At 40.8% G+C, this 25,342-nt stretch overlaps 1 protein-coding gene across 1 annotated transcript in view; it reads right to left on the reverse strand.

Annotated features, from left to right (window-relative positions):
- The window catches only part of LOC117739510 (probable helicase with zinc finger domain), a 46,585-nt gene that overhangs the window by 6,495 nt on the left and 14,748 nt on the right, over nucleotides 1-25,342 (reverse strand). Inside the window, 27 exon segments of the mRNA XM_034545961.1 lie at nucleotides 1-347; nucleotides 571-826; nucleotides 1,184-1,694; nucleotides 1,805-1,887; nucleotides 1,992-2,196; nucleotides 2,866-3,053; nucleotides 3,849-3,894; nucleotides 7,258-7,297; nucleotides 7,424-7,672; nucleotides 8,230-8,459; nucleotides 9,318-9,512; nucleotides 11,132-11,194; nucleotides 11,196-11,233; nucleotides 11,236-11,279; nucleotides 12,039-12,061; nucleotides 12,063-12,145; nucleotides 12,148-12,184; nucleotides 13,256-13,374; nucleotides 16,838-17,008; nucleotides 18,444-18,521; nucleotides 18,524-18,546; nucleotides 20,766-20,945; nucleotides 21,899-21,965; nucleotides 21,968-22,028; nucleotides 23,231-23,304; nucleotides 23,307-23,442; nucleotides 23,599-23,725. The exon segment at nucleotides 1-347 is cut by the window's left edge and continues 467 nt beyond it. Of these exon segments, the coding sequence (XP_034401852.1) occupies nucleotides 1-347; nucleotides 571-826; nucleotides 1,184-1,694; nucleotides 1,805-1,887; nucleotides 1,992-2,196; nucleotides 2,866-3,053; nucleotides 3,849-3,894; nucleotides 7,258-7,297; nucleotides 7,424-7,672; nucleotides 8,230-8,459; nucleotides 9,318-9,512; nucleotides 11,132-11,194; nucleotides 11,196-11,233; nucleotides 11,236-11,279; nucleotides 12,039-12,061; nucleotides 12,063-12,145; nucleotides 12,148-12,184; nucleotides 13,256-13,374; nucleotides 16,838-17,008; nucleotides 18,444-18,521; nucleotides 18,524-18,546; nucleotides 20,766-20,945; nucleotides 21,899-21,965; nucleotides 21,968-22,028; nucleotides 23,231-23,304; nucleotides 23,307-23,442; nucleotides 23,599-23,725 (3,674 nt within the window).

Here is a 25,342-nt window from a genome sequence, read left to right on the forward strand (position 1 = left end):
GCAGGTATTTGACCTGGGAGGAAGGGGTGCTGGTAGAGTGGGCTGGTGGCTGAAGTGGGTAGCTACCAGTATTATACAGGGGGTTTCCCGGATGCTGCTGCAGAGCCGGGTTGTTGAGAGGGTTGTCGTTAAGGAGATCGCGGCCTGCGTCATGGGGGTATGGTCCTGATGGGAAAGGGCCAGCATGATTGGGGGTGGCAGCTAAAGACGATGAAGGGTCACCTGAGGCACGGGACTGGGACTGGCGATACTGGAGGAGACGAGATTGAGGTGGGGGCTGCATCTCAGCTGCATCCCTGGGTTCAGGCTGTTCCTGTGGGGGCATCTCTCTCAAGAGGCCTGGGTACCTGGGAATTGAAAATGTATTTCTTTACGTCTGAACTCTGTATCATGTTTAACAATAATTGAGGAGCAACCAACAAGAGTGAAGGAGGGCCAATTTCAAGCAGTTATCTTGTTTTAGCTAGCTTTACTGTACACTCAATTTTAATGTTATGTTAAATAGTAAAACTGTTATATATGTCTCTAGTATCAAGTAACCAAACTATTAAACATGTTGCTTAGTCTAACCTGGTGAAAGGTGGTCCAGTGGTAGCGGAAGTAACAGCTTCATCCTCGATATTGGCACCAAGGCCCCAACTGGCTGCCCGGAGCAGCTGAGGGGGGAAGCGAGCCATGCCAGGCTGAGCAAGGTGGGCAAGCTGCTGGGGCAGAGGGAAGGGGACGCTGCCCTGGAGAAAAGGGCCTGCCGCCTCCCCCCACTGGCCCAGTCTGGCGGCCTGCTGCTGCTGGCTCAGGGCCTCTAGAGCCAAGGGACCCTGGAGATCTAAAAGGGGAACCGTGTGATTAGTTATGATTGGATGACTGCATACATTTTCTATATACACGATAGAAAGCCATATGATTCTGTGTCATCTAACTTTAGTCCCATGGATTAGTCTCTTATAAAAAAAAGAAGCATGGAAAATAAATCACATTATCAGGATATGAAATCTTTTCAAACAAAATATAAAAATATTTAACTGTATTGCTTTGGAAAGTCTAGACTAAATAGCCATGAGCAACGTGAGATCTTCTGCGTAATTAAAAGAAACTCGGTAGCAATAATAAACCAACCACCAATTCACATTCTCGCTCTAAGAATTTGCAGAATTAAGGGTAATAAATATGACGCTCCACTCACCCAAATTATCTCCCAGACTTCCATCTTGTCCATCCTCCCCAAAGCTGTTGACCCTGTTATGCTGTGACAGGACTGGGTGGTGGCCCCCTGGGTGGCCCATTGGAGTCCTAATGGAGCTACTCATCTCCTCCACCCCTCCAGGTTCCGGACCATCCAAAGTGGGAGACTGGACAGCTCTGTGAGGGGGCATGGGGCCAATGAAGAAGGAAGCGTTGTGGCTACCACCAGTGTAGGCAGGGCTGAGCTGTTGCTGCTGCTGACTTGGTGTCGGCATCCCTGGGTGTTGAGGCTGGCTGACCCGATAAGGAAGCCTGGAGATTGGAAACTGTGGGGGGAAAGCTCTTCCACTAGCGGGATGTGGAGGGAAAGCTGGGTTGGGTGGTGCCAGGTGGTAGTTGAGGGGTCTTTGGGCAGCCGAGGGATCTTTTCGTTGGAGCAGCGCATTGGGAAATCCAACAAGCCCGTCTTGCTGCGAGTCTAGACTTCGGCTTTGGCCTGTGTCTAAATCTCCCTGGGAGGAAAAAATAAAACACCAAATTTAAAACACATGAGCAAAGACTTGTGGCTCTACATAAAACATGGATAAGTTGCTTAAGATACACATAAACGTCAACAACTTGCCTGTTTTTCCTTCATGTCGATGGTTTTCCTCTCTGGTGTTTGAAGACGGCTCTGTTCTGACTTTGGACATCCTTCTAATTTACCTAAGAAGTCAAAAACAAAGTTATTAACATTGTATATAGCCACTTCTTTCTATTTGATGTAATACAATTAGAGCCATTTGTGATGTTGGCTGGTTGAGGCACACCATTTCTGATGGGGTCAGTTTGTAGCTCCTTGTCAGGGCTGGGCTGGCCCATTCCTAGATGAGTGGGGTGGGCCACCCCACTGTAAGGGATGGGGGAGCCTCGATTCTGGGCCTGCAACAGATTAAAGTTGTAGGCCATGGCTGCTGGGTGGTTCATGATGCGAGGGTCCACAGGGAATCGATTTTGGTAACCTGGCCAAGGCAACTAAGGAATAAAAACACAGATTAACAGATTTTTGATTAAGACACCGTGACACATGAAACCAATTAGCTGACTGTAGTCCTTTTGTTTCACATGTAACATACAGCTTACAGAGGTGAGCAACACAATAACAGAACTATTCTACAATAAGACTCAATGCATTTGGGAAATTTGACTCAAGGAAATGTTGACAGCATATTTTTATTTATTACCAATTTTGATTCGTAGTAGTTTATTATTATTATTATTAATTTCACTGTGGTATACTATTAGTAAGAAAAAAGTAAATTGCCACACAGGAGTTATAATTTTTTTTAGATTGTTCTGTAAGAGCAAACCTACTATATTTTGTAATGTGATATATTATTACATTACAAAATATAGCCCTTTATTCCCACAGAAAACCAATACTAAAGTAATGAAGCAAATAGTTATTGCAACATTAGTTATTATCCTTAGCTGTCTAATTTGTATGAGCAACATTTTTTATTTTCCCCTAAATAAATGTGTTCTTTGACAAAATATGCACATATTTTACACATTTTCTTGCAGATCTTACATATTCCCCCCCCCCCTTTTTTTAAAAAGTCTATAAAAAACAATATCATTTGTAGTATTGTACACTGCCAGATACATGTGTGCAATTGTATATTTAGCGAGCTTGTTACTTACAGGCAAGGGCATGGACATGACCATGTTGCCACCATACACAGCTGGGACGTAGAGGATACTTGCGCCGGTATGTGGATCTATCCTTTGAACAGGGCTGGGTGACTTGCCCATGCCAGCTGGCGTGCCACCCAAGGGTGGTGTGAATGCCCGAATAGGGTTTCCCATCAACACAGCTGGATTGGATTGGACTGCAATGAGAGAAGATGGCAGAGTAATACAAGTAAATGCATATGGTTCATAACCGTAATGTGAAGACACATTGATAGTAGGCAACACACATGCCAAAGGTATATCAAACTATCCATGATTAGCTAATGCCCAAACTGGGAAGATGAATTGATTGGTGCAGATTTAATCAGATTTCTTTTTTCAGTTGAGGCTAATGTAGCTGGCTGACCCTGAATCTGCAGCAGCTGAAACAAACTGATTGTCATCCCGTAGTAAACATCGTATTAACAATTCCTTGCTGTGTTGTTAGAGGCTGCATCGCACTGATGGCTTCAATAGCCTCGGGCCTTCCTGCATCCATCTGCGTTGCTGCACTAGACTGGCTCATTTCAAGCTGTTGTGATGTGTGCTCATTTGTGTTGAGAGACAACAAACGAAACTATGGAAACTCTTCCACTGTTGCGCTGTTGTCGGACCATAATAATACAAACATATTGATAAAGAGAAAAATGCTCTGGGACGGTAACTTATTTCTGTACATGATTATTCAATTTGACCTGTTTTTTCTGCTTACTGCTCGATTTAAAATCTGCTTACTGCTCGATTTAAAATCATTTAACAAGGCTGACGTGATCAGATTTGTGCTTTAAATGAACACTTTTTGATGCAGTGTTTATCAAAGGTACCATAGTAATATACTTTTCTAGGATAAGATTCCTTTCCCTTTATCTACATTCAGTCAAGTGAACATTCTCAGCGGGCCTAAGTGAGCTACAAGTTTTTAATATTTAAATAATCAACAGGGATAAACTCACCATATCCTTCAGGTGGAAGATGATCTGTGTGGTTTGCATGTTTCCCCTGTAGGAAAAAAAATATCATGAGAAAGTCAGACAAGCAAGACTTCATAAGAGGCCAATTAGAGAAGAAAAGTGTAAATAAACAATTATGGTAACTGTTAACAGTAGGAACTTGGTATACAGCGGTTTCAGTATGATCACCGCGACTATCCCACGTTTGTCCAAACAGTTATAGGAGCAAAACCTCATTAGTGAGTAGTTGTGAATTAAGAAGTCTAACAGCGCACAGCGTAGTCCATAAGATGAATGTGTGATACAGACATCTTACAGAACAGGCGACAGTAAAGCGAGTGGTTTTGCTAGAGAGGCAGTTTGTATTTACACATCAATTTAGCAGAAATACTGCTGGCTTTTTCCCCCCCAGGTTGTATAATGGCAGATTTAAATTTATAATAGATGGAAAACCTTTGCTGACATTAAGGATTTACGCACGCAAAAAGATACATGCCAACATCAAAAATAGTAGAAACAGATCACCAACTGTGTAAGTAAGCCTCTTTCTCAGAGACTGCTTCACTAATAAACCATGCATGTATTTAATTAACAAGTTAAAGCTCGAAGAGCCATAATTAAAGGATTTTTTTTAAATTTTTTAAATCCCCTAAAAACAACCAACCTTTTGAATCAATATAGGTAATTATCAGCCGCATCTTGACACAGCTTGTCCAAAACTGATCAGAAACACATCAGAGCCACACCACTGCATTTGGACGATATATATACCTTAGTTAATCCGGTGTACATTTTGTGACTGCAATGTTTTTCAAGCTACAACTTTTCTTTCTACAACTCAATGACAACAACCTAACTCCCTTACCATTGCCTTTCTCTAGGGGGCTTCACAATACAGCTCCACCTACTCTATGTGTACACAGAGAGTTTGAACTGATGCCTGATCAGTGGTGGAGCACACGTGTACAATTACTCATGTGGGGGAGTGCACACAGATATGCAGATACAAAACACTGGGCTCACATTAGATCTCCACATACCTGAGTGTAGGTGGACCATATCTCATCCATTAGTAATCATTAAAAAGGCAAGCATACACAACAATCTCCTTTGAGCTCCGTCAGTGGCTGTTTTGTTTCCCAGATGACTGTGGTGTTAACAGACAGTCACAGACACCGAGTATGCTTCCTCGGAGAGGGGGAATTAATGACATCCTCAATTCCATGAGATCCACTGTGTTGCTATGCGGATATTATCAAAAGATGATAAGGAACGCCAGTCATGAGTACAGGAAAACAAGTGATTCCGTGGAATCATTATGAAGTCCATTAATTTCACTTGTTTTCTTTGTACTTGAGTTGCTACCCCAACTAGCAGTCTTTGGCACTACGGCCAACAAATCATTAGCAAATAGTATATTTGGACAAAATGATGGCAACAATTTGCAGGAACATACAAATCGCACAATTACAATTATTCGCTCAAAATGTATGACAGAATCGAAACAAAAACTGACAAAAACAGAACTAACTTGTTGGCGCAATGCAACCAAATATAAAACTGCTGCAACTAATGTAACATCTTTGTCTCCGCAATATGCAATGATCTGGTAATATATACATCAAAGATGAAACTGTAACAACTGAGCACTGCCAGACACACCAAAATGAAAATGGTGCCCATAGTCCAGCACTGTGGCTATTTGATCTAATCATAGATGTGCTATTGCAACTTTTTCTCCAAGTATGGGTTGAATAGTGGCAAAGACCAACAGTTGTCTCATAAGATACATTTTCTGTGGTGGGCTGCTTACTGCATCTTATAGGGTTCAAGGTTCAGCATCATTGGTTTTCAATGACACACTGTCAGTGAAATAGCAATGTGAACTGCGCTGGGAAATCAATTGCAAGAGATTGAAGAGATACAAGAAAGATTGCAATGAAAAGACACACACACACAAGACTAAAGCTGAAACTCCAGAAAAGCATTTTAATGCGAGACATATTTTACCACAAGTCTTGCACCAAAACACCATCTGTGTCTGAAAACGGCACTTCCCAATATGAAATCAACACGCATATATTTCTAGTAATTTAGATGCCACACAATGACCATGCTGCATGCTTTCTAAATTCTGATTAAATGAATATGTCTTACAAGAAATTGTCCCTATAATCCTGATGTATGACCCTTTCACTATCTGCCCTTGGATACCAAGTCCTGAATAGGTATTGCATTGAATCACAATGATCAACTTTCTCTACAAATTGTTTTAATAACCATTTATTTTATCCTCACCTTTACATTGTAAACACTACAATAGTTTGGACAACTGAACCTGATTATCTTGGATTGTACAATACTCACAATGCAAGGTATTGGTGTAACCCCATCAGCAGCAAAGGTGAAAATGTTGCTCTGAAGCGGCTACTTTCATCCCCACAACACAAGTGTAAATAGAAACTGTGGCAAGACACTTTTAAAACCAATTCATCTATTATTAAATGACATTTGCATGGAGCATTTTGCCTGGACATCTCAGTAGGTGCTTCCACCATGGACAGAGCTACCAAGAATGGTCTGACCTTTAAGTTAGCAACATGCTGGATATGCTGAAGGAAACACTATTTTACATACTGCATGGTGACAGCACCATGTCTGTGTGTGGTGTGTGGTTGTGCGCCCCATAGTATGACCGTGGGGAGAGGGAAGAACTGTGCGTGTGCGTCTAAAGCCGGCTGATACTGCGGAGCTGTGGCTCATTAGGCCCAGTGGGAGATGGCAGCAGGTTGACAGCTGTGTGGATTTCGTTAACCTTTACCACAGGGCAGACGGGGAGGACAGAATCGCACAGACATTTCAATCCAAGCTAAACAATCAAACACATCCTTACGCCAAACCTGCGATGATCATTGTATATCTATGTTGTTTTGTGTTAGTTTTTCTGTAGCCAAACTGAACGACCGTAGAGTAATTACTGTGGTGAAAAAGAAACTCAGAACTTCAAAATAAGCATTTTAAATAGATGTAGCGTTTAACATTTTTCATTTCTGAAAGGCAAGAGGCACTCAATTTATTCTGGATCATTTGTTTACTATTTAACAAATCAAAAAGTGGTTACCCAGCACATTATCTATCCCCGTTTTTCCCTTTATTTGTCTCATCATTCTCTTCTCTTTCTATTCCTCCCCTCCATGTGCAAACTCTAAATTGTTATTTTTAGTATTGCAGTTGCATATCCAGTAACAAGTAGTATTGTTTGACAAAATCTATTTATATATTTCTATGTTTTCATTATCTAATTTCTACAGCTTGGTCTGGATTTTGAATGCCCGTATTGAAAATGCACACAATAAAAGAGGTGGATGGAAACAATTATTCCTTCCACTGTGCCTCATCTAAAACATCTCACCTTAGGGGGCGACTGCTGCTGCTGCTGCTGCTGCTGCTGCTGTTGTTGTTGTTGTTGTTGCTGCTGCTGCTGCTGCTGCTGCTGCTGCTGTTGCTGCTGTTGCTGTTGCTGTTGCTGTTGCTGTTGCTGCTGCTGTTGCTGCAGCAGCTGCTGCTGCTGCTGTGAACCCTGCTTGTTGGAGGCGGGCTGTACATGCTGAGGATGTGGATGATGGTGGGAGTGGAGGGCCTGCGATGAAGAGTGGTGCCCTTGCAGTGGCCTGAGGGCACGGGGGATGAACTCTGGGGCCAATGGGTTGAGGACGTAGGTCTTCTTTAGCTCCAGGGCCTCCAGCTGAGACTTGATCTGCTCAAAGGTGATGCCATGTAGGCTTGAGTTTTCATAGCAGATGGAGATAAAGTGCTCCCAGAATTTTCTGGAAAGGCACAAAAAGAAGGAAACAGATTATTTTTTTTTTCTATTCTCCTGTATTTTTCCTTGTTTAGATTGAGTATTTCGTGGATCAGCTTGTTGATTTTTTTCTTTTTCCTACTGCTGGCAGTGTAACAAATTACTAATTGGGGGCTGAATATAAAAAATAAGTCTGTCAAAACAAAGTGGATAACGCATTTGTAATGGAATGATTACAAGAACGGGAATTGGAGGAAAAGGAAAAATCAGCAAAATGATGAAGCACACCAAAAGGGAAAGAAACTAAAACACAGGAGGCAAAAAAGCTGTAGCAGGAACGCAAGAATGAAAAGATCAAATAGAAAATAATCTCTCAGCACACTGTGTACCAATAACAAATACAATCATGAGAACAAATGACTGACATTTTTGATGGAGGCAAAACAGACAGTTGGGAGACCATAGGGTCAAAAGAGTGAATGAGTAAAATAAATTAAAATTGAGATAGGAGGTGGCAGTCAATGGCATTTCCCCCTCATGGCTCCTATATATGAAACCATTATTTACCATGCCATTATTTACCTGCAACGCCCAACAGAGCACAGTGCAATGGGGTCTCCCACAACTGCAACCAGAGACTGGGCTCTGGTGATGGCCGTGTTGAGTAGCTTGTAGTTGGAGAGGAATCCATAGTCCAGGTCCTCCGTTGAGTCCTCGACCAGCTGCTCTTTACGTTTGATGGCTGTCTGCTTGTGTTTGCAGGTGTGCCGCGTCCGCACCGTGCTGAGGAACAGCACCCGGAAACTGTTTACCTGCAAACACGTTTTAAAACATATGATTAGGAGAAGCAAAGACCATCTATTTAAATCAATTAGAAACACAGGAGAGATAGAAGCTAGCTCAAGGTTCACCAATTTTGAAGCAGAGTATTCAAATGATGAGGAACATTAATTTCTCTATTAGCTTCTATGACATTTGATATCAGTGGGAACTAAAATCAAATTGCATGCTGTTTTCTAAAGCGTTAGTGTAGTACTGTCATGTGTGTTAAATTCAAGTTTACGCACTAACCAAAGTAGGGTTTCTTGTGTGCACAATCACATGTTTCATGTGTGATTAATGAGGAAGTTAATGAACTGTGGAAATCAGCTGGATGCAATACATGTGGGAACTGCATGAGACTGACGCAGATGAGAGATTTCGGGGAAGAAATCGTAACTCATATTATCCTTATAGATGATATGAAGGGTAATATGAATACGGATAACTGCAGTGGGATATATAAAGATTTTCCTTAACGCAATGTAGCTCTAACTCTAATTTTGACGAAGATGGACAATGATATCATCTCACACAGAAATATGTCAGACAAGCATCATGGAGAAATGAGGGAGTTGGAGATTCAAAAAGGGTATTTGTTTGTCCAACAATTTTTGGATTGTCCGACAATAGCTTTCTTCCAGTTTACAATTCCCCATTCTTTGAATAATGTCAAAACACCATCAAAGGATAGATAAAACTCCATAAAGACATGCATACGTATGTGCATGCAGGACACCAACAAGGCCACTTAAATCTAAAAAATATCCATGACCTGGCACATCGACGTCGCACTAGTTTCAGTGTTTGAGCCGGTAACTACACACATGTAGATGCATGATGGTCAATACTTCTTCCTCACCTTGGACATTGAGCACTCTTTCCACGCTGATCTCATGCATTCTCTTCTTTCGGAGCTCAGCACGAATGCGAAAGACCTGGTCAGCGTATGGTGACACCACTCCAATGCTGGTGTCGTCCAGCTTACCCCAGGACACTGGCCACTTCTTGCGCAACTCTTCCACCCTCTCCACAATCTCAAATACCTGCGGAGATGGAGGAACATGAACGAAGGAAGGAACAACAAGGCTCAATTCCAAAAGCCTTCTTCACACCCTGATCACTGCACACACAAATAACTGGGAAGTCAGAGACTAAGTGATATTTTCAAGCAAGGTAAAGTGGAGGACAACATATTGTGAGAGAAAAAAAGGCTTCAAGTTTTCTGGAAAAACAAGGTATTCCAGACCATAATCGCCTATACAGGTGATTATGAGTTTATTTCCAATTCAATAGTTGGTGCTTTGAATCCCCCTTGTTCTTTTGTTATATCCGCAGTATTTTAAATTCCTGTTGAAAATAATTGGCATACTCCCAGAGGCTTTGAAATGTCATGGACATATTGTCTTCCACTTGAAGCCAAGCCCATTAGAGACTCTTGCACAGGACTATCAAATGGACATGCGTATCGCATTTTGATTGAGCAAAATTATGATAATGTTGTCATTTTGTTTGACTGTGCTGTATCAGAGAGACCGAAGGCAATTCATTTGGCATTGCCGACAGTTGGAACGTAAACTGAAGAGGCAGCCGTAGTTTAATTGGCTGGAACTCGTCAGTAAAGGGTGAGACATGAGACACAGCCAATAACCACAAACAAGTCTGCAGACGAACCAATCAAAGGCCAGCAGTCAGTGAATCACGCGTCATGGGTGTCAAATGTAGCTCCGAATTAAGTTTATGGTTTCAGCTTCAATTATGATTAAAAGACAGAGTGATGAGGTGAAATAAACGGTGCTGATCATTCTGCTTTTGACTTCAACCAAACTCAATTTAATAATCTAAATTAAATTACATGTCATCATAATCAAATCCCTGAATTATTTCTAACAAACTGGGGTCTACAGCTACAAATATTGATCATTTGAACACACGTTCATTAATCAAAGTGTCCATTATGCACTTATACAAACACAGAGACAAAAGCAATGTAGACTGACTACAATGCAGCCTGAATAATACAACGTCTTCGCAGGTGGCTAAAACTGAAATCAATCTGACATCAACTTCGCAGTGTGGGAAAAAGGAGGTGTAACTAGCATGCATGGCAATCTCGACAGGCTCGGTCTGATGATGAATTAATTACATAATTACCAGCCAAGCGTTAGTTTTGTATATTTTATAATCAGAATTTGAGCCTTTTCATGAAGTTAATTGCCATCACAGCCCAGAGAGAGAATCAAATGCTTCATCAATCACACTGATTAACGTCACATTGGTCATGTTTTTTAAGCTTTGATAGCCGTTCTCTACTCTACTAGGAATGCAGTGGAAATAAGAATAAATAAATACATTAGTTCTGTGGAACAGGACAGGAAAATGCTGCATTAAAACAAAAGGTGCTACACTAATTTAAGATATTGTGTTATCTAGCAATTGTACCTTTTCTTTTTACACTGTATGATGAATTATATTTCTTTTCAATAATTAATTTTCTATTAATTCTTTTCCAAATTTATCATTTGCTATTCACCAAGGAGGAGTAAATATTAACACAAACGCTTACTTGACAGAGCTTGTAATGGCTTTAATAACATTCAACTAAAAATAATTTATATGCAAACAGCATCAGGCCACTACAACTATACAACTGTAACTCTCAAACCTCTGCATTGTTGTAGTAGGCCGTGCTGTTCTTCTCCTGGACATCTTCTCCTCTGGCGGTGAATGAAGGTCAGAGGGTAGAAGTCCTTATGGGAGGGCTGCTTCCACTAGCCATCAACTTCCCATCATAAAACAATTCTGACGTGTAGCTGTCGGTGGAGGAGAGGAAGAAGAGGTGCGAGAAAGAGAAATAAAAAAGGAACGCAAAAAGAGGGGAGTATTTAGTGCAAGGTTATCTATCAGAGGATACTAATAATCTAAGAATTATCACATCTTCATTCACAATTGGATACACCTGTAATACGAGCTGGGGTATTTGAGATTTTGGAAAAATGTGGAATCTTGACCAAAATGTGAAGTTCTGTATGCATGAACTGCACTTTTGTATTGAATGACAACACAAACATGTTTAATGCAAGAACAATTAGAGATACATTTGTGTATGTTACCAGCAAGCATAACATAGTAAAATAAAATGCATTTAAAACCTGAAAACTTCAATGTGCTACTGAGGGTGTACGTTTGAGCGCATGTGTGCCATCAAACCCAGCAACAAACTGCATTGACTAATCCAATACAGGAATTCAACCCATTTAAAACTGAAAAGGTAAAATAACCCACACCACACAGAATTTGGTTAAAGTATGTACTGCCAAGTGCACAAGTATTAAGATGGTGGAGAATAATGTTGCCGCTTGTAAACCTTCATTTGTGTCGTAGCTATTGTCAGTCCGAACAATTTTACTTAATGACGCTTTCCTATCTGGACAACCGATGCCCATCAATTATTCACCCATGTTTCCCCTTTTCCTCCTGACCTATGTTTCCTCACAGCCCCTCTTCTCGAGTATTTCCGCCTCTCCTCCCACAGTTTCGACACTCTGCAGTTTTTGAGGGCTCACACCTACCTGATGATAGCTTCGTGAGAGCGGGTAGTTCTCACAGAGGAGGATGCGACACGGGTATTCAGCGGGGTAGTGCTCATACAGCCGGTCCAGCAGTGACACATGCAGGTACGCTCGCGAGCAAATTCGCTGTACACAAACGGACTGAGCTGAAGGACACAAAATGGAGAGAGGGAGAGAGAGAGAGAGAGCATGAGGAAGGTAGTTTACAATTCTCTCACATCATTTCTTGTCCTTTCTATTCAGCTTTAGATTTCTGTTTATTACACTAAATAAATTCCCAGTCTAACAGATGTGTCAAACCATGTATCACACAAGCTTTAGGCACACCGTTGTTTCACCAAACACTGCATCAGGTGGTTTCATGACAAAGTTTTTCACCTCTGTTTGATGCTATGCTAATCACATGAAATACCATTCAGTCCAATCTTTACAGTTTCTAACAAGAATGCACAGTTTGGTTCCCCCGGGCATCCTTGTTCCTGGAACTATTTAGATGTTATTAATTTAAAAATGTATTAACTACATTGAGGGCTATTCTTGTTTTGAGGAACTAAGCTAGTTGTCGCTCCCGTTGTGACTTGCAACGTCTTCCATCTGGTGTGTATGCACTAAACAAACATACCTTGAGTCACCGTGATTACAGTGGAATTTACTCGCAGTGAATTCACAGCAGTTGAGAACGTGCCGATATCAAATTAGTTTGGAGCATATGTGCAGCAGCCAGTCTTGGTTACAAACTTGCTCCAATATGGCACTGCTTTCCAACCAAGGCAGAAAGGCATTAGGTTGTTTGATAGCAAACCACAGGTTGCATTTCCTTCCTAATCTCTTGGTATAACAATAAATCAAATAAGTGAATAAATCAAGCATAAAACTGTTATTCAAACAATACTTAAAACAGTCTTCATATCTTTAATGTCTAGTGAGGTAGATTTGCCTCCATCATCCTGATGTGCTTCTATTAAAATGAGCTCTACAGTGGCTGCTGCCTGTTCTTTTGTATTTGGAATAGACAAGCGTGGAGTTATTACCTCTACTTACCCCTCCTTCCAAATGTTCTTTTATTTTACTTTAGAATACAAAGAAAGGTCTTCAACTGTCTGAGAGAATGAACCCAAAGACCCTTTGATGTGCATTTACATATATATTGTAATTAGTGAATAAGCAAAGAAATGCAGCATATGTCCTTTTTCACTGAAAAAACTCTTTATCGGTACCTGCATATGGTCTCCAGCCAACACGATGCGGGTGGACCTGCTTGCTAGAGCAAAAGGCATGATTGTTTCGCACTCCATGGCCTGGGCCGCTTCATCCAAAAGGATATGAGTGAACAACCCTGCCAAAACAGATAACACACCAACATCACTTTAGTACTTTGAGTCGTGCTTCCCCAAAAATGCACACTTGTTTCACACCTGAGAATCCTGTCAAGGAGAAAAGTAAAAACACAGTCCTTACAATAGGAATGTATACAAATGGATCCCGGGGGGTGGTCTCTGTGTGTGTGTGTGTGTGTGTGTGTGTGTGTGTGTGTGTGAGAGAGACAAGATACTGCTAAGACGAAACATGTATCGAACATATTACGGTTATAATTTAGAAAGATATTTTATATAAAAATCATTGCCATGTTGAGTATAGGTATCAAAATGAATCATCAAATCAAAAGGTCAGGGAAGATTACCAATATTGGCACATTAACAAACAATCACTTTGTTCATCAGGAGCATTAAATCCTTGTAGCTGTGTCATCCTCTTAGTCACTTTTTCCTTCTTTCTTTTAACCAGCCCTGCAAACCGAAGGCAGGGTTTTGTGGACGTTTGAAAAGGGATTGAACAGTAGCCCTCCCTGATTGAAAAAGCTCATGAGGGGAGGGGATGAAACGGCATGGCAAATGAGTGCTGGAGCAGGGAGCGGGGAAAAAGAGAGGCTGAATAACAACCGGCAAACAGCCTCTGAAGCCCGAGCTGAATTTCTACAGGAAAGTATATGCGGATATGAAAAGTGACGGCAGAAAATAACAAGATAAACTCAGAGACTGTCGAGAAGTAAACAGACAGAAACATAGGATGGCAAGAAAAGAGGTGGAGCAAATTGATTTGGGGCAACATTCCCTCCTTTGTATCAGCCTTTGAACAAATGCCTGCAAAATGTATTGATTTCTCTTTTCTTTCCCTCCAACGATAAAGCCTCAAACCACTCTGAACTGTGTGCACCTCATTGAAGGGACTGCTATCATTGTTCCCCCTGGCGTGCTGATGAAAAGACTTTCTTTTACAATAGCCCATACTTTTGCATACTCATTTGCAGAATATGTATCTATTTAAGCTTATGAAGGGAGAAATGTCCCTTCACAGCTGTAAAGTGATGTACCAAAGAAAGGTGCACTCAAAGAAGATATGCACAGGTGGAAATATGGAATGAAGCATTGCTAGCATTCACTCCCTTTCCATTATGTATCCCTAATTGTATGAATTATTGGATGGTAAGGACATACTGCTAGATGTCATAGAGGTCCCACTGATTCCAGATGATAATAAGCAGAGGTGAAACAGATCAGAGGCCCAGTGTTGCACAAGTGATTTTGGGGACAGATGAGAGTTTAATAATAAATGGCGGATGCTTCACCTCACACCCCGAGTCTCTCACATTCTCTGTTCCTACCCTTTTCACACATTTAAAAGTGACTTGCAAGATCTGAGATCTGTGAAAAAGATAACTCTAGTAAAGGTCGGTTTTAAAAGTTGTGTCAAAACGTGTTCAAAGTTCAGCTACTGCTCAAAGGTGGGTCGGGAAACCATTTTGTGAAAATTTGACATTGTTCTTGGACATGTTCTGGTTCTTGCCACACGATGAACCCAACCGGAGCCAACTTCCTTTTGGATAACAACATTCCCCTATTGACCACAGTATGAGCCATAATCTTGAACCTTTATCAAGCTGCAAGACCCAGCAGCCTGCAGACAAATCAATATTCACTTGCACACATAAGCTAAAAAATACAGCAGCTTCTTTAGTACACTCCATTACTTTCAAATTAGCTAATTTACAGTTTTTCCTTATAAGAGTGGTTTGTTTGACAACTTGTACTTGCTTGTTCTTCAGAGCTAATAATTAAATGTGACAATTATTGTATTAATATTGTATTATTGCCCTGTGACTGACAGATTACAGGGATCCAGTTGATCCTGAACAGCAGTCGGCAGTATGGGAAACAAACACACAAAGCTACACTGCATGTCTTCAGGACAGCTGAAGTTAATTCACGAATATAAATTTGGCCTTTAGTCAGTTAAGAATACCGAGACCGTGTCGAGGAACATTTACATGTATGACAGTTTGGAGTTTATGTGTAAACATCTTGGACTGAATGTGAGGCCGTATTCATTTCTTTAACTTGTGATTAACCAATGTTACAAATGTGTGCAAAGGCATTTACTGTGAATTATTTGAGTTGAATTAGCGAGCAAACAGCCTTCTATGAGGTAAGGACGCAGATAGTTATTATTTTCAGGGGCTAATGTAGCTGAAGACGTCTACGTTCACACCAAAAGCGCTGACATTTTTTCGCATGAGTCAATGTTGCTACTCTCGTAGCGCTGGAAGCGGCAGCTATCCAGACGCAGTCGGTGGAAGTCATCGAGCTGTGTGAGCTGGATGATGTTATGAACCCAAACACGAGGGCGTTTGATGTTCCAATGTTTGTGGGATTTCCACAACAAGTATAAAGCATAACAAGTGGTTATTTCTTCCATGGTGGATGGCGGAAATGAGAACCGTTTCCACAGAGTAAAGCCAAGGAGATAAGCCACGCCCCCTCTAAGGTGCAAATGAAGCGAATAAACCACAAATAATCGGGCGAGAAAACTCACGCAAGCTTTTGGTGTGAACGCAGCATGAGGGCGCATCTATAGGCAGTCAACCTAACTGTATTGACATCTAGAAGGGCGCACACACACACACACACACACACACAACATCTGTGTGTCCCAGTCCTGAAGATGGAATTAGTTTTACCAAACCATGCACAATTAGATTAACCAAACCATGCACATTTCCACATGCCAGATCCCATAAAGAGAGAGCAACATCAGCAAACCGGATATTAAGAGATTTTTTGGGGCATCCGTGTGTTAGGCGTGGGAGATTTGTTATTGCTACCAGTTGCCTCGTTCCCTGAACATTTCATCACCGTCGAACACAAGCAGAGCCGGAGAGATGAACGTGGGGAATGGGGGCTAATGATGTACAATACATTAGAAACAGGCAGATGGTGTTCCCAAGCAAAAAACAGCCCCCTCTGCTGACACATTAGTCAGTTATTAGTCTGGAATAACCATCTAGTTGTTTTCCATGTCTTTTACACAACTTAAATGAGTTCCATTTCTAAGTGGTGAGCTCCTGCCAACACTGGATATTAGAGCCACTTGAGGATGACCAAAGGACAGGAGAGTGAACTGAATTTAAAATATTTATATTGAGAAAAGAAAACATATATTTGCATTAATATATTTTCCTATAATGCAGTGCATCATAAACCAATATTAAATTGTTCACCTTTTGTTTAGACTGTTCATGTGCCGACTATCATTGTGTTATATCGTTGTATATCATTGTTATTGTATCAAGTGACTGTAATATTTCGTTAACCTGTTAGCCTGTGTTAATTCATCACATGTTCTTCAAAGACATGCATTTTGAATGGTGTTTATCAGTTATCCCCCAAATCCTGAGGAGATTAAGGTAATTTAGACTGCTATTACACTAGAAGATGACTACATATCTTCTCACTATGACTCACCGGGCTCCAGGTCAAGCTGGCAGAGGTATTGGGATGTGCTGAGGGTGACCACCACCACACGGTGCCTAAGGATGTCATCTCTTGAGGGCATCCGGAAATTATGTGTGTGTTGGAAGATGAGACAATACTGCTGGACCACTGGGTGAACCGTCTTTCACCAGAGGTTCCTGAGTATACCCTGGAGAGAGACAAAAGGAGAATTGTCAGGAGAGAGAAATGACCCAAAAGAGGACGAATTCATCAGTCTACTGTTTGTGCACATTCGGATCTTGTTTGCGGTTTATAAACCTACATTGTGAATTAACTTCAATCCATATTGTGTGAAGAGTCTTGCTTGATGCGACCAGTTCCCTTGCCCTGCTTTATCTACGTTTAGTTCTTACAATTAAAAGATTTTGGGTAGGGGATGCAACCCAACTAATTAAGTCTGCAAATAATTTGTCATATCTAATCTGGCATGTTTTATGGCCTCCGTTTCACTTCACACAAGGCAAACTTATTGATATTATTATTTTGCAGGGAAGAACAACACATCAGGGGTCTGTGAGTATAATAAAACTTGTATTGTGTCTAATTGTACAATATAAAGATGGAGCCTTCTTTCCTCTCATACTATGCATGCCTGCAAAGAACAGAAAGGAAGGCAAGTCCTTGCGCCCTTATGTTTGGTCAGTCCCGTTCCACACTAGGGCCCTACATATTCATACACGGCTTTATTCTTGACTGAGCTTGCTCATTCAAAAAGAGACATGGGGGAGCTAAGAGAAGAGGTTGTGATTAAGGGGCAATTCACACTGGAATCCAAAGAAATCAGACAACCAACTCATGTGAAACAAGTCATTTGATTCCTTAATGTTCCTGTAAACAGCTGTCACGTTAGGCCCTGGCTGGTCAAGGCTGCTTTCCTGTCCTTTGTGGCCTAGGATGTTGCTGAAATGTGATTAGAATCGCTGATGCAGTGTAAGGAAGGTGTGTGTATCCGTGAGTCTGTATGTTTGTTGCCTTCTAGGTGGAGTTCTAAGTGCAGGAGAGTTCGTGGAGTTTCTGAAGTTAGCAAATGTCTGTCACTGTCACTGCTATGCACTTCAGGACAATCTAGTTGATGTTTAGATGAGTGAGTGTTTATCTGGCTAGAATGGCTTCAGCTGAAAGAAAAGCAACAGCCAATTTAACTGAACTGGAGTTTATGTTACGTACAGGCAATTTAAAAAGGCAGGCTAGTGTTTTCTTATTCAAAATATGGTATTAAATATGTTATCTATACCAGTTCACTCTGTAAAAAGCACCTTTATACATAAATTTACGTACAAGGTCAAGGCTGTGCGGTCTTAATGCCTTTTACAGTATATGCTATCGAAATGTGATCACACAAACTGCAGCTACCAGATGAACGCGAGGACAGAAAGGGGCTCTCAAAATCTGAATGAACTGCAGCCTGCAAATCGGACATATAAATACAAACAGATTGTATTAAAATATACCTTCATAAGCCACCGTTTTCTTAAAGACGCCATTACATGTTTGAACTGCTGTGCACACATACACAAGGCACAAGTATGTTTCTGCCCTTAGCTGCCAAGTCTTCTTTAAGCAAGTGTGCTTCCATACCTGAGAGGTCTGGCATGCGCATTGCCTGCTTCAACATAAGGATGAAGGTAGTCCTTAATGTAAAGGTCGGCTGCACGTTTGAGTGCGTGCAGATCAGGACCCTGTAGAGACAAAACACAAACAATGTCAGGGGTTAAGCATGATACACAGCTTCTGCGACACTCAATGGAAGAAATGGCAAAACTATCAGCTAAATTAGATACCACATTAACATTTGTCATTTTCGGGTGAAATAACCCTGAAACCTGCCTTTGTGCGCTAGTTCTCTTTAATTTGGATGATCAATACAAAAAGCTTTTTTTTTCAAACTACGAGCTGTACGTCAGCTGTATTATCCCAGATGTCTGTCTGAAGAGACAACGCATGCCAATTTATTGTTAAACGCTTTGAATCAGATGTTAATCTCTAATTGGACTGATAAAAATGTATATACACAAAATGCTTTGTACCGTTGTAGACTTAAAGCACTTTAAGTACTTTGAAACTAACAGTGTACAGTAATGGGCAAAGCCAGTAGTTCAAATTGAAAGCTTGGAGCATTTAACATGTACAACAACACACATCAGGTACACCAACTAGGATCCATACAATGTCTTCATCATTTTACCAGTATGAAGAGCAGTTAGCACAAGTCCAGAGGGGTCACTTCCCCATCTCAACTTTTAAAATATCTATAATTCATCCTAAGATAGAATCCTCATGGAATGAGGAATGAATATTACATTGTAACACACCATTTTTCCTTTTACATTACATATATACAAACCCTGTCTCCCTTATTCAAACAGAATATATGAACATCTGTTCAGGGTACACTGTCCGAGGTATTGCATTTCATTTTCATTAAGACAATGGGAACCGCGCGTGTTCTTGTGCTTCGCTTCAAACACAAGACATTGCAGAATTTCCTGTGGGTATCTGCACACCAGTGAGGGAGCCAACTCATGATTAAAATTATACTGAAAAGAAATGTTGCAATGTGTTATTGTTACACACAATTGAAGTGATGTAACGTAATGATCGGATTATGTTTGCAAGAAAATGCAATCCGGCCCAGGAAAGATGATCAAACTAACCATGTGCACGAACCACAAATGACACAAATTCATCCAAAAGGCCAGCACTCTTTGTCCTCGAGTAATGCACACTTCTACGTTGTATATACACCAATACAGTACAAATACATAATGCACAGCTTGACACTTGTGTTTTTTGTGCACGTTTAATGTCAAACCCAAGGCGGCCACTGCCCTGGAGTTAGAAACTGAGGCCACTGCGCGGCCAAGCACCCCCCTGATCACACCCTCTGACTGACCTCCCTTGCCACCTGAAGCTTTAATGACTGATGCCAATTTTGTGCAGACACAAACACACACCTGCTTACATCTCCATTCCCCCTTTCCATCCTTAAAAACATTCAATAGCACCCATTATTTCACAGGGGCCGATAGAATCTACAAGTTCAAAGAGGGAGGCTTGTGACATCCAGGTTTGTTGATTAATTCTCAAGATGGTGTAAAGCCTTTAAACATATGGGCAAGAAAATATAATCAGTAATGTTTGAATTGCAACTATATTATCCTAAGGTGTTATTTTGTGTTTTATTTCCATCAATAGGGATACACTCAATACTATAGACAACTCCAATTATAACAAATTATAATATCATTAAGTTAGAATGTATTGCACGACTGCTGTATACTCTTAATAAACTGGCAATTGAGAGATGGATTGATGAATTCACGAGTAATGTTTTTCAATCACCATGAAGCATAAAATGACCACAATATGTGTGGGATTTGACAGGTTTTGTTGGTCAATACCAAAAGACTGAAAATTGACTTGACATGTACGGAGTTTCCCAGCACTTAAACTGACACCCATTAACATGCAGAGACACGCGTGAAACGTCTTTCCATCTCGCACCAAACACCTTTCAAGTGCTGAAAGGAAAGAGGACAGTGCTGCCAGCTATGAGGGCAAAACATGTCATTTTCAAAAGCAAATCACAAAGCGGTGTTATTAGAAGGCCTTTGCTTTGAGACACATGACTGTATTGTCCAAAATACAAGACGCCCCTGGGCAATAAGAAAACCCCAAGCTCTGTCACAAAACTCGTAGACAGATATACAATATCACATTTTGATCAAAATGAAGCAGATAAATAGGTATGATAGAAGAAATTAGAGCAAATGGGGGGTTAATTAAGAGAGATAAACAATTGTAAAGAAGGTACAAATATCCTACTAGTGGCCAAAAGAGGTACAAATAATTATGTAATAAATGCTGAAGAAACATACAAAGTAAAACATAAACAAACCTGCTGTGGTCCTGGCGCAGGATATGCTTGACAGCCTGTGCCAGCGTGAAGGTCTTGCCGGTCCCGTAGGGTCCAATGATGAGGATTGGGGGCAGGGGAATAGAGACGGGTGTGGTGATGGCCAGGATGGCCTCTTTCTGCTTGGCATTCAGACGGGGATCCAGCTGCTCATCCCACTGCCTGAGGGTGGAGGGAGGACAGGGAAATTATTAGAGAAATCAACTTGTACTAATTCATTTAATTAATAGTTGTGTTTTCAAGCATATAGATAAAATATTGCCTTATGAACAAGTAATAGCTTTGAGACACAAAGAAACATTGTGTTCATCTAATTAATCTCAGTGGGACAACAAAGTGTGAAAACTTCGACACAATGACAGGAAATGTATGCAATCTTTCCCTCAATTGTTTAGAAACATTTCCTGCTTGGGGCCATGTGTGAATGGGAGCAGGGATCAATATTCAGAGATATCTGTACAAGACCTCCTCACCCATTTTGGGCGAAATGCTGGTACGGACTGTTGTTGTGAATGAGAGAAGAATTGCAGGGACAAGCAAGTAAAGGCTTCTCAGGAGGAGTAACTCAACCAATCAAAAGACTTCACCAATGACGTGTTTGAATGAATCTCATTAAGATTAAATTGATTACAAGAATATTTGCAGTGCACAAAAACAGCTCCTCGCCTGCCATTTTATGCGTTTGCATGGGGGGACTGTGGCTCAGATGGTAAAACGGGTTGTCCCTCAAATCAGAATGGACGAGACACTTAATCCCAATGGCTCCTCTTTCAGGGTATTTGTCAATCTAATGTGATGTGCAGGTATTAAAAGGAATTTCTCCATAATAACTGTTTAGGATTATTTCCTGAGCATAAACGTGTGTTGCATGTTGTATGAAAACACCTTCCCCTCACGTTGAAAATATTATAAGAAATAAGACATTTCATTGACTTAATTGATTAGTATTTTACTTTTTTTCCATCCTTCCAGGGCAGTAAAGTATTCCACAGTTTCCCATTGAATCAATGGAGTCAGACACAAGGGGAGAAAACCATAATCAGAATAAAATATGATCTTCAACGTAAATCTAACTTCTGAACGAGTCCTTGACAGCGACATGGTGGAATACGCACCTGTTGGGGCTCCAGGGGATGGTGGGGATCAGTCCAATGTCAGGGAAAAGGATGCCATTCTCTTGGTGCGATCCAGAGCATAATGCATCTCACAGAGTGGCAGTCTGTTCAGCTGGAACTGGAGCTCAACCTGAGGCAGAAACAACACACAGCGCAATGCAATCCTGGTTTTATCAACAGATTATACATCCATCTACAATGTAATTCAATCAAATAGAACAGCCCCTGACAAAGCTTTTTTTTAGGGTTACACAATTTTTGATAAAATGGGAATCATTAATTTTTGGTTTAACTTGAGCTCATGAGTCTCGTCCCTCCATTAAACACAATAAATGCAATACAAGCAATATGTGCATTATATCTGCAGCTTTAAAATAGGAATAAGTACAAGTTCTAGATATTTCTAGAACTTGTATGAAGTCCAGCCACATCTAAATGAATTTAGAGAAGAGAAGAAAGAAAACAGGAGTTAAAAATACATACATGCATGTGTGTGTGTCCACCTGTCAATATTACATAAATCAAAGAGCATCTACAAATCTTGTACCATGTTTTCTACTTTTACCTTGATGTCTTGGGGAGCTTTAGTTCCTTACATTTCTATCAATCCCTTTGCCTACACCAGTTTTATCATGTAATCACTAAATGTTGTTTCTACTGCTGGATGGCCTTGTCATCATGCAAACTGAGACACGGGCCACACAGGTATCCTGTAAGTATGCATTGCCTTTGGAATAGGAGTGTGAAAATTAGATTGAGAGAGAGAAAACAAACAAAATACATAAAGCGGAAAAGACAGTAAGGCGGAAAGACAAAGCAAGAAAGTGAAATAAACAACGAACACAAGTCTGAGATATGCGATACGGAGAAGAGTGTGAAACATCAAGGCTGTGTGAAATATTCTAAAAACCCACAGAGGAGATGGGGAAATTAAATTGTATCATGTAAGGGTCGTTATGATAAATGTTAACACACCGGCTTGCTTCATCTGCTGACGTTCAGGAGGGGGGACAGATAAATATCATGCTGGGGTTGCTGAAGGTAGAGTCATTCAATAAAGGGATATTTCTCACAACAAAAGCAGCACTAGAACACAGGTTTTCCTGGAAAGATGGGCCAACTCAGTCCTGTAACCTTTTGCTAAAATGCTATTCAATAGATTAACCTTTACCCCACAAGTTCTTTCGAGGCAACATGTGTTGAAAGATTATTCACCTGCCTTTTCCACCACTGTCAATCAACCACTCTCATTTCATATCTGGTGATGACACCACTACAGGGACTCCTCATGCCTCAGAACAGAAGTGCCTACGTGTCCCTTGCAAATCATACCTGTAATTCTCTGTCAGGCAGTAGCCCAAGCTCATCACAGCAGTTCTTGCAGATCCTTAGGAAGATGTAGTCCTGGTCTTCTCCTCAATCACAGCCTCGTAGACACGCTCTTTGACACCGGGAGGCGGATGGCTGCTGACCCCCTCGCGGCCGAATGGCAGCAGCAGGACTGAATTCACCTTGGTCATCACGAGCCGTCCAGCCAATGTGTCCTGAGGTAAAAAGAATAAAATGAATATACTGTTCAGAAGATGTAGACTCTGGGCTGCAGGCACCACCAATAAGTAGTTACACTACTGAAAAGTGAAAAGTCAGAAATCAATGTTGTTTATTGGAAGTTTACTGCAGTTGACAATTCAATCAGTTACCTCAGAAAGTGTTTCAGTGAGTTTGAAGCGTGCAAAGAGCTGTCCATTCTGGGCATACTTGGCTCCAACAGAGATGCCCGTCAGCATGAAACTAGTGACGAGCTGGAGATTCACTTTGATGTTAAACCTGAAGAGAGGGGGGGGATGGACAATTGGTTATGCTGTTTCAGACCTCTAGGTCATTGTAAAAAATGTATTAGCAGTCATGATAATGACTGGACTCATTTGATGACCTGTCAGTGCATCGAAGTGGCGGGGGACATAGCATGCCTCAGACATTTGAGATTTGTTTCACCACAGTGGCCCCATAACAACCTGCATACCATTCACTGATATCGGCAGCACGCGGTATAAAGTGGTGATAAGACTGAAAACAGAGGCAAAACCTGAGCAAGCATTTTGTTCCCACGGTTGGAGGGCAAATATAGTTTATAGCCTTAAAAGTGTAAGGTCACCCAAGTAACACTTTTGCCAGTAAGGAACTTAAAAAGCAGTCAAATTATTTGTAAATGCCAGTGCTTTGAAGAAGAACAACAATTGGCACAAAGCATAAATATGCACATATTGAGGAAAATTGATGCACTTTTGTGTTCTTTCAGTTCCAGATTGTATTAGATTGCCTCTCTGCTGGATTTGAAGTGATGAAATATGAAGCAACATTTGTGAATAACTCTGATGGACGATTGACATAGGCAGACAAGTTAACTCATTACGTATGTATTTGAAAACCAGTGGAGTAACACAACCAACAGGTCTCTTGAGGTTTCTTCTTCTGCTTGGCATCAGAGTTTCTGGCTTTGCTCTCAGCGAGAACATTTAGACACTCTTGATTCTCCATGACTCACTCCTTGGTCATTTTAGATAATCAGGTGAAGTCTCTGACCTACGATACAAGACTCATACAGCAGTTTTCATACTGTATGTACTTCCTTACCAAGCCAAAAGGCAGTGCGAGTCATGAGACAAGACCAAACTAAAAGCAACTGTACTTGTAATCACTGACAGTGGGATTAAGCATATACTGTTTTACTTGTAATCAGCATATCATTAAGTTAAACAAGTGGAGCAGCAGGTAATGAATTGAAATGTTCCCCTCACCAAACTCCAAGGAATCACCTTCGACACATTATTAAACTGTGTGTCAAGCTGGGTGTGAGTCTCTCTCTCTCGTCAAGTCTGACACCTTGTGGTGGGTTGATATCTTATAACACAAAGTATTTACACCACTCAACCTCAGAGAAGGGCTATAATGGTAAATTATTATCATTCTCAGTAGCCAGCTTACAAATAATCAAGAAATGAATAAACTATATTAAAATATTGTACATGTATTAAAAGGTAAACTGCATTAAAACTATCAACGGTTTAGAAGTTGCTGTGTCAAGTAAGGCAAACACAACAAGCAGTTGTTGAAACTGTTCTTGAGAGTAATCGTAGTCATTTGTAGCCACATTACTGTTTAGACAAAAGGGCCATTATGTAGACTGGTCTGAATTGTCACTGAAGTGGTTACTTGGCTGATCACGATGCTTTCAAGGATGCAGAATAGCATTTACATTTGTTAAAGCTCCAGGGAAGGCTAGTAAGTAGATCTTGTGTTGAGATTATTTTGTCACATTTTGGTTTGTTTCCAAGCTATATTCCACTGAAAGTGTTTAATCATGCCGTCACTTCAGAATATAATAATGTTATATTATTATTTTATGGATATATGTGTTCATTTGATTTTAGTTTGCTCTTTGCC

This window comes from Cyclopterus lumpus, chromosome 1, assembly GCF_009769545.1.
Source record: "Cyclopterus lumpus isolate fCycLum1 chromosome 1, fCycLum1.pri, whole genome shotgun sequence".
Classification (NCBI taxonomy): Eukaryota; Metazoa; Chordata; class Actinopteri; order Perciformes; family Cyclopteridae; genus Cyclopterus; species Cyclopterus lumpus.